The sequence below is a fragment of the Chenopodium quinoa genome, unplaced genomic scaffold, assembly GCF_001683475.1.
Source record: "Chenopodium quinoa cultivar QQ74 unplaced genomic scaffold, ASM168347v1, whole genome shotgun sequence".
NCBI classification, from domain to species: Eukaryota; Viridiplantae; Streptophyta; class Magnoliopsida; order Caryophyllales; family Amaranthaceae; genus Chenopodium; species Chenopodium quinoa.
Window position 1 is genome coordinate 1,400,724 of NW_018745403.1, and position 10,349 is coordinate 1,411,072.

The window sequence follows — 10,349 nt, forward strand, 5'->3', positions numbered from 1 at the left end:
ATTGAAGAAATTTAAAATTTCCTGTTTAGAGTCCACCATTCACATATTCTACTCCATTTTTTATAAGGTTTTGTTTTTAATTGTTAGCTTCCGGAGTATTGTTTATCACTAGATTCACTACTACTCGTGGTATTTAGAGTTGTCAAATCGGGTATTCAAATGGAGTTTGGGTTGACCCACGACGGGTTGGAGTGTTTGGGTTGGATAATGACGGGTCATTTATCCTGACATATCAAATTAAATTGGGTTGAGTTTATTTAAATTTGGGTCAAAGTTGGGTCTGAGTATAGTTGGGTATAAATCGAATTTGGGTCAAGTCATATCGAGTTCATATGAAATCGAATTCGGAATTTATTGGATTTATTTGGGTAAAAACGGATTTATTAAACTTTGGATCAGGTCATTTTGGATTCGATTAAATCTTGATTCAAATCAATTCAATTTCGGTTAAAATTTATGTAGGCTTACTTCAATTATTAGCTCATTCTCGGTTATAATTATTTTAGTTTCAATTTCTGGGTCGTGTAATATGAATTCGGGTCAATATCAATTTGAGTCATTTTAGTTTCAGTTATATTAGCATATAGGTTATGTCATTTTTGTTATTGGAGATTTCAATTCATATTTTCTTTGCATCTTTTTTTTGGGTTTCATTTAAGTATTGTGTTGGCTTTTTAGAATTGGTATAAGATTGACAACTCAAGTCAAGCATTAAAGAAAACGATTACTTATCGCCTTATTAGGTGTTTATCACGTCATTGTAAAACGTCTTTTTTCTTACCATTTTGCATTTATCGTCTTTTGGGCTATTTATAATCATTAATTCATTAGCAACTCATTGGTTATTGTCATGGAAAATTTTGGCTTAGGCTATTATTAATGGGTTGGGTTTAATTAGACCATGAGTAGTTTCAAGTCGAGTTTAATCAGTTTGTGGGAAGTTTCAAGTCGAGTAAATAAAGATCGGGTAAATAAAGGTCATATAAAAAGAGATATTTTTCGAGTCTAAATAATTTCGGGTAGTTTTCGTTTCGGGCCAAATCGATTTCGAAACTTGGATTATCCGATCTTATTGGTTTCGGATTAATTATGAGGCGATTTCAAATTGGGTTTGGATCATACATTACCGGATGAAGTCAGTTTCAAGTTAACTTCGGATTGACCCCAAATTAAAAAGCTTTCGGGTTGTGTAAGTTTTTGACACCCTAGTGATATGGTAGCTACTCAAGGCACCATTCGTTGTTATTTAACGGAGTAGTAAAACCAGTAATTATCACGGACACTTCCCCCTAATACGGTAATACCCAACCCATAGATAAAAACATGAGGATTAAACAAGCCATATAGTACAAGTCCCTTTCTTGGTGAGGTCATTACACATTTACACCTATATCGTTTAGTGTCAAGTGTCAACTATTCTTGCCAGTTGCCAAGTTGCGGCAAATACATAAATAGTACTCCGCAGTCACACATTGCAACAAAATGATTCATTTCTAACAATTGGAAGCCAATCAAAGCCATATATTATTACCAACTTTTATTTAAAAAAAAAATATTAATAATAATAATACTAGTACTTAGTACTTCATCTGTTCCTTTTCATTTTATTTGACTAGAAATGTATTTTTATTAAAAATTAGAATATTTATTCATATCTTATTGAATATATTCTTGATCAAAGGTGTCTATTAGAGATCATTAAATTACAATCGTAAAGATTCTAAAGAATAAATATGAACGGAGGAAATACTATATATGGACATAAGGTAAGGATTTGACACGACAATAATAAAAATAAAAAAGCGATTCTACCAAAAAAAAAAAAAGCATAATTAAAAGTGGATCCAAACCCCCTTATCAAAAAAAAAAGTGGATCCAAACCCAAAAAAAATACATCAAGAAAATGATGTTCACTCAATTATTTCCACATAGTTCATCACTTAGAACCTCTTACCCTGTACACCCAAAAGGAATCACTTAATCACCTTCATAAAAAAAAAAAAAACTTTCAGAATCTTGTCTAAAATCATACTTTGTAGCATTTTGACTAATCACATGATTATAATATGATTAATATAATATATGTATAGATAGCACTAGTAATATGATATATAATAGAAAAAATTATCTGTTCTTTTATAAAAATCAATCACAACCCCCCTTTACAACCCCAACAAAATTAATCTAATCATTATCTTCATTACCATTGCCTTTATTCTCCTTCAAGCAACACTAATGATGCTATCTTTACTGCCGTCGAATCCTCGAAAGGTAGGGGATCGCCTCGACGATTCCTCATCCAGCGGTGGTCCTTGTCCTGGTCCTTGTGCGAGCTTAAGAGAAAGCAATGGCTCACATTCCCTTTCTTTAGGACTATAGGTTGACGTTGATGATGATGATGGTGATGACGTCATTGGTAATTGGTTTAGATTAAGACTTGCCATCTTTGAGGAAGGCGGGACCGGAAGTAACGGGAGCGAACGGCCTTGTTTGGTTGAGAATGCAGAAGGATAAGGAGATGGAAATGGTATAGTTTGTTGAGTTGAGTCTAGGCTTGATAATTGACTCTCACTTGCTGATCGACTCACCTACATGGTTTAACAAAAATGGTGATCGGTAACAATAATCATACATCGACGAACAAAGTTATGTTACAAAAAGTTATGTTACAAAGTAAAACAACTTACATATTCATTTCGTTCCCGTAAAATTAAAAAATAATAATATTACATTACACTATATAAAAACGTAGATAATATAGAATAATACTACGTTACACTATATTAAAAACGTACTCGTAGTAGATAATATAGAATAAACGAATGATAATTGAGTCTCTCCCTCTTGAGACGGCAATAGCCACTTGTAAAAAAATTGATACACAAATCACCAATATGAGAAGAAATCATTATTAACAACTACTCCATTACTGTGGGAAACTATATCCTTTAGAAATGACTAATAACAAATGTCATACAAAAATGTGACATAATTAAACTTGTTCTAACTACTAAAAATAAAGATTGTACCCTTCAATTTACAACTTCTACTTCGGATTTAATGGAGTATAATACTTGTATAATTTACCTACTAAGATGCATCACTATTTGTAATTCAATCGTAATATGTTTTGTACTAGTAGAAGTTTTAACAATATATGGAGAACAATAATGTGTATAATATCAATAGACATTTATAAATGAATGCATCATAATTTTAGTAGTACCAAAACAAACAAACAAAAAGTTTAAACTTTTTATAGAAAGCTACTTCGGACCAAACACACACAAGAGTCCAAAATGTGATCTCCTAAATGATTTAATCAAGAAATTAAGCAAATTTGTCAACCAAGCAAAACTAGAAAACAAATAATAAGTTGCTTACAGTGTCGGTAGTGATGTCAAAGAGACTAGATCGACGTCGGCGGCGGTTGAGATTGGTTTGCCGGAGGAAATGCTTTTGAGCATGACTAGCAACTTGTGTTGGTGTTCTTGTCTTGACAAAGTTCCTAGATATCCCTCTCCAATCTCCTCTTCCTAACTTATCTAACCCCAATAAGAATAGCCTGTGCTCTTCTTCTGTCCATGGAATTCCTATGCATATGCCAATAAAACAATTTCTAACACAATTAGTAAACCCAAAAAATTTCATAATTTTAACAACAGATTAAAAATCAAGTGAAAAGTTTCGATTTTTTACCCTATTTGTGCAATTCACTCTTAACTGTTAGCATTAAGGGTCTTTGTCAGGATCGTTCTAATAAATTAGGATCCTTCGTATTTATTGATATTCAACCGTTATAATTTTTACTTATTAATAATTAAAAATATAAGAAATGTTTCACTTAACAAAAAGGGAGTACTAATTTGTACTTCTATTTAGAGTACTTTAAGTTATGTTTTAAAACGAAATTCAGTTCCGAATATGTTAAGCAACTAACACACCCAACCACATCGGACGACATGTAAAAAGACTAAGATTTAAATTTTCTTTTTTCATTATTTTAATTGGACGGCACCGCCTCAATATAATCCGAGTTACCTTTAAAACATTAATTCATATTGTTAATTTAGATAATAATTAACAGTTGTTATCACTTTTTACAAATAAGATCTAGTAATATAACAACATCTAATCTAAAGACTAAAACCTTAGCTCAATGAAAATGGATTCAAACGCTAACATTATACGGAATTGTAATCAAACCACTCATACCAATAAAACACTACTAACGTCCTCAAATAACTTTTGACTTGATCAATTAATTAATTAATTAGATTTTAATCTCAAAATTATTGAAAGATGAGTAATCAATTATATAAAAAAATTTAACAAAACTTCCCGACTCTTCATTCTCACGTAACAGCCAAAAAAAAAAAAATTAATACTACTAGATTAAAAAATATACCTCGTTTGCGTTCGCGGTCACGGGTTCGAGACCTGGAAGCATGAAGAGCATCATCAGAATTATACCCAGAAGAAACAACATCCTGAGAAGAAGAATCGATATGTTGCTGATGCTGATCTTGATGTTGTTGTTCGTATTGAGAAAGATTATTCATACTAAAACTCTTTCGAAAACCCGATGACGATGATACCGACGACGACGACGGAGAAAATGGAGGAGAAGGAGACAGAGAGGAATCTACGGCGTTAAATGTAACACCAAAGAGCCTAAACCCCGTCGTATGAGACGGAGGTACGACAGAATGTTCCGAGCAAGTTCTAGCGTTGTGCCCATTGTGGCCGCACTGAGAGCATGTTCGAGGCGATTTGGATGGCGGCGCAGTCATCTATGTGGTGGATTTTTAACAATTTTGAGGATAGATAAATAAATAAATTAAGAGAGGTTTTTTTTTTTTGGGTTTTTTGGGGTTTGGTTTGGTATATATAAGTACACAAATGAGGAGGATTAGATGGGTTTAAAAAAATTGGAAAGAAAAATGAGAGTGAAAAGGAAGTTTCGTGCAATTGTGATTTTTGGGATATATTAAGAAAAGATTTTGTCAATAATAAAGTTTTTTTTTTTTCTTTTTTGACAAAATAATAAAGATTGAATAAATGAGTAATATATAATAGATAAAATATAATTAACAAAAAGAAGAGAGAGTGTGTGATAGAGAGAAGGATGATATAACGTGTTGTGTTGTGACTTGTGATTCTTGTTTCTTATTAGTAACTCCAACTTAATTAGCGATTAATATGTTATTTATGAGTCATGACTACCTAAAATATTGGGGATATTTTCTATTTTTAGGTACATGAGGTTATTGAGAAAAACTGGCTTTACTTTCCAAAGTTTTTCGTAATAAAAACTTGCTATTTGGGGATTTAGGTTATTGCCTTATCTCAAAAAGTTATCCTCCCGTTTCATTTTAATTACCATATTAATATGATGTTTTATTTATTTTTTATTTTTTTATTTTTTTCTGAAAAGAATATTATCACGAGGCTTTAATTAATTAATTTATGCAATAAGTAATTATTATCACGAGGCTTTAATTAATTATTATTATTATTATTATTATCTCAAAAACAGTTAAAGTCATACAACCTACAATAAATTAGTGGGAAACCGAGATACAATTTGGCCCCCCACTCCTCTAGCCATAGCAAAGCCTATCCTATTAAAGATATAAGCTGCAGCACGCGCCCCAATGTCTTGCATCGCCGAGAACCTCTGAACCCTCTTCAACAACGCAACAACCTCCTTCTCTAATTCCCCAAGCGAAGAAAAGGAGAAGGGAATGAAACCATATCCAATTTGCCGACAACTAGCTTCATAATTCACCCGCTTACGATGAGCCGCATCAGCCACAACCCGTCCAGGAACAAAGTCAGATAGCCCTGTCTGTGTCAAAGGAGAAGACCCAGTTAGGTCCACACAAACATCGCGACCACGATCCCAGGAATAAAGTAACACATCAGCAGGTCTGAGGGCCCCGTCATTCCCACCGGATAACCCTATGTCAACCTCCTTTCTTGCTGAAATCCCAGATCTGTAGCAGATATCAAAAAGGGTATCCCGGACAACATTATGCCGATGTTTAATACCCACAATACAAGCACACGACACCGCGTGATCACCGAAAATGTCCCCAGTAAAAACCCAAGAACAAGTAGAGCATGATGTCGAGATAGAGAACAATGGAATACCCATCCTGTAGCACAACACACATCGGTAGGTCTTTGCGTTCATCGTCTGACCCAACCTAGAAATACGGACTGCCCGAAGCCAAGCAAAGGTGTGATCTCCCTGCTACGATTTCCATAGTGCTGATTGCCGGGAAGACAAAGAATAGGCGGATTCTGCAGAAGCGGTAACCTTTGTGAAATATATATCTTCCAATTTCTTCATGAGTTTAGGGGAAGCGATCTCACTAGGATTATCCATAATGTCAGACTCCACTATTCCATTAAACGGACTCAACGCATCTGCATAGGCTCGTCCAAGACCAACAATGTCAGCATGCCGTAAAAGTTGTGTCTGCAACCCAGCAGATTGTAACCGAGAAGCAAGAAAAACATAATGACGAACATCACCTGTTGAATATACCCCAAGCCCTCCAAACGCAAATGGTAAGGTGGCAAGTCACCATTTCCAATCGCCAAACCCAGGCCCCGAAGCAGTAACAATACGCTCCAAGGAAGATCGAAGAGCCCTGTCGAATGTGCGCTGAGCCGTCTCAAAAGTACTAGGAGGACAAGTACGCAATGCAAAGTAGAGTTTAGAAACTCCGGTACATGCCCTAAGTAACAATTGCTCACACTGAGGATCATCAAGCATAGCAACCTTATCGATAAGCGCAATGGTCTTAGTCACCCTCTGCATCACAAGCTCACCACCAAAATCGGAATCGAAACTAGTAGGACCCCCAAGCAACTTAACACCACGCAAAGGTCGAGCAATATTAGGTGGAAAGACACCCACAAGCCTGCTTCGAGGGTCTTCGGTAGGCCAGAAAACTTCAGTTTTCTCCACGTTAAGATGTAACCCAAAACAAGGCCCTTCCTCCATAATCAACTGCAAAGCCTTCCCCACCACCAACGTGTCACCAATAATAGTGTCGTCATCCAAATACCATGCATGAAGACATACATCAAAAGTGTCTCTGATTTTACACACCAGGGGTTGTAAAACCAAAGCAAAAAGTAGAGGACCAAGGGGATCACCCTGCTGCACCCCCTAAGACGACCATAAGGTGTGGTCCCCGTAATACAATCTGGCGGGATTAGAATAGCAGAATTCAACCCATCGCGATAGGCCTGGACAATGACGACGCACTTCACGTAACATGACCGCACGATCAACTAGATTGAAGGCATTTTGGAAATCCACCAACAACATAGAAAGACCAACATCGGAACCACGATCCTCAATCAATCGATTCACAGCATGAATAATCGCCTCACCTCCCAAAGAAACTCCAACACCAAATTGGAGACCATCAAAGTAACATCCTAAAGACTGGCCAACCATAACAGCACCGACCTTCGAAACCAGACGCCGCCAAATAGTTCCCATAGCTATAGGACGAATACCACCACCAGGCTTGACAAGAGGTGTGAGAGGAGCACTAACAATATACTCTCCTAGCTCCATAGGACATCTACCAGCTAGAAAGTGATTAACCACCCCGAAAATAGAGTCAACTAACTCATCCGAGACAGCCACAGCAGCACCACTCAAGCAATTCATAAGGTGCTGAGCACGTAAACCATCCCTACCACATGATGTGCCACGTGGAAAACTCTTAATCCGATCCAAAACAACAGCTGAAGTAGTAACGGGATGAAGGCCATCAACAGGTATATTAGGCAAGGATGGAGCTGGAGAAGTAGGGTGTTTAGACTGTAAATCTGCGAGAGTGGCGTCATTATAAGGAGCAACGCCTGAATAAGAAAGAACCCGGACTGCAACAGTGTAGTGGCCGTCACAATTTTTTCCTACGACATTGCTTGATATTACGCTCCTCCAAATCAAGGTCCTCATCACCAACCACTGATAAAGTAGGAGAATCCTCTGCCAAAGTATCCCTCACAAGCTGCAAAATACCACTTGGTGCACTCCAAGAACAAATAGCACGGGAAATACTTGCTTTTTGAAGCCGATGTTTTACAGAAAACCTAGACTCAAAGCTGCTCCGCGGGCGAAATGTTTTTAGGGTACAAAGAGATAACACCAACAAAGAGACCCAACTAGAAATGTCATCAGGCCTAGAGATCACCTTATCAAGGGCACCTTTCAGAACCCGAGAAAACCCCAAACGACACTTGGGAGGTATAGACTTCACAATACGAAACCCCTTGGAGAACAAACAATCAAGAAGAGCCACATCAAAATCACAATGTTGATCTTGCACCAAACCACCTATTCGCCCAAGCTGAGCCGGAGAAGAGGGAGCTTGCGGCTTGGAGAAATCATGAAGCACAAAACGAACAATACCATCCCCTTCCTCCGGGGGTAACACAACCTCACTTGGACTATGACGACACTTAGTACGATGCGTATGCGTTTTGTAACAAACCCCACATAACCAAATCCCCATACGCAAAAAAGTAACTTCAGCCTCAGAATACACAGCCAAATTAGAAGTCAGAGAATGCCGAGTGATATCCCGCGCACCAATACAAAAATGACGATCACAAAGATGCTTGATAAGAGAACTTTTAGTAAAACCATCGCCACATCCATCTTGACAACCACTAAGACCCACAAAGGGGCAATGAAACTTCACCCGAGCACCCGACATAGCTACACACCACCGAAAACTACTCAAGTCGCATGAAAGGAAACAAACTCCTCGCAAACACGCTGCCACCACGAAGTACCTTCACCCAAACTTCACCCAAGCCAAAAACCACGCTACTAACGCCTATTACAGCCCTTAAAAACTTCCTGAAAACAACACCCAAAACAGCACCAATAATGCACCAAAACATCACCTAAATCAGCCCCTAAAATACGAGATATTGGATTGAATTACGCCTGAGAAACGCCTAGAACAGCCTGCAAACACGCCCAAAGATACATGCCCAGAAACAGCCTGCAAGATGACCACGAAACGCCTAGAAAAAACGCCTAAAAACGACCAGAAAACGACTGAATAACGCTTGAAAAAATGCCTGGAAAACCACCTAAAAACGATGCCCTTCGCCGGAGAATTATAACCGGAAAAACAGACGTGGAACCTGCCGGATTTTGAACGAGAAACCACGGCTGAAACTGCCTGAATCACGCTTGGAAACTTCGCCTGATGGCCGCCTAAAACACGCCTGGAAAAGTCGCCTCGAAACTGCCCTAAAGAAGCCCTGAACCACCTGAAAATCACCCAAAAAATCGAGAACCCACCTGACCTGAACGCGCTTGACCTGAACACACCTACTCGCCGGAAAATAAGCCGAAAAAAGGACGAGGAAAGCCTACCCTACCCAGCCCTAATCGCCCCTAACGAGAGAATTTTATTATTATTATTATTATTATTATTATTATTGTTATTATTATTATTATTATTATTATTATTATTTATTATTATTATTATTATCTCAAAAATGACAAAGTCATACAACCTACAAAAAATTAGTGAGAAGCCGAGATACAATTTGGGCCCCCACTCCTCTAGCTATAGCAAAACCTATTCTAGTGAAGATATGAGCAGCAGCACGTGCCCTAATGTCTTGAGTTTTCGAGAACTTCTGGATCCGCTTCAGCAATGCAACCGCCTCCTTCTCTAATTACCCAAGTGTAGAGAAAGAGAAAGGAAGGAAGCCATATCCAATTGCCCGACAACTGGATTTGTACTTGACCCGCTTCCAAGCAAAGAAAAGGAGAAGGGAATGAAACCATATCCAATCAGCTGGGAACTAGCTGCACACTTCACCTGCTTCCGACGAGCTGCATCAGCCACAACCCGTCCAGGAACAAAGCCAGATAACCCAGACTGTGTCAAAGGAGAAGACCCTGTCAAGTCAACACAGACATCGCGACCACGATCTTAAGAATAAAGTAACACATCTGCAGGTCTGAGGGCCCCGTCGTTCCCTCCAGACAACCCAATGTCAACCTCCTTTCTAGTTGAAATCCCAGATCGATAACAAACATCAACAAGGGTTTCCCGCACAACATTATGCCGATGTTTAACACCCACTATACCAACACACGACACCGCTGATCACCGAAACAATCCCCAGTAAAAACCCTTAAACAAGCAGAGCACGGCGTTGAGGCAGAGAACAACGGAACACCCAAGCGGTAGCACAACACACACCGGTAAGTCTTTGCGTTCATCGTCTGACCCAACCCCGAAATAGGAACCGCCCGAAGCCAAGCAGAGGTGTGATCTCCCTGC

At 38.3% G+C, this 10,349-nt stretch overlaps 1 protein-coding gene across 1 annotated transcript; it reads right to left on the reverse strand.

Moving 5' to 3' along the window:
• Window positions 1–1,728: 1,728 nt before the first annotated feature.
• On the reverse strand, window positions 1,729–5,044 carry LOC110713027 (transcription factor KUA1-like). Its single transcript, XM_021891494.1, has 3 exons — window positions 4,409–5,044; window positions 3,385–3,593; window positions 1,729–2,588 (listed from the first exon to the last, which is right to left on the reverse strand). The coding sequence occupies exons 1-3, from the start codon at window positions 4,791–4,793 to the stop codon at window positions 2,223–2,225; spliced, it is 960 nt and encodes a 319-aa protein (XP_021747186.1). The 5' UTR covers window positions 4,794–5,044; the 3' UTR covers window positions 1,729–2,222.
• Between the last annotated feature and the right edge of the window lie 5,305 nt (window positions 5,045–10,349).

What these genes read in the sequence shown, in the direction of transcription:
- LOC110713027 (XM_021891494.1), bottom strand. Translation starts at nt 4,793, where the DNA reads ATGACTGCGCCGCCATCCAAATCGCCTCGAACATGCTCTCAGTGCGGC. An exon ending in TGACCGCGAACGCAAACGAG is followed by an intron (nt 3,594 to 4,408) that starts GTATATTTTTTA and finishes GCATATGCATAG; the next exon opens with GAATTCCATGGACAGAAGAA. An exon ending in TTGACATCACTACCGACACT is followed by an intron (nt 2,589 to 3,384) that starts GTAAGCAACTTA and finishes TAAACCATGTAG; the next exon opens with GTGAGTCGATCAGCAAGTGA.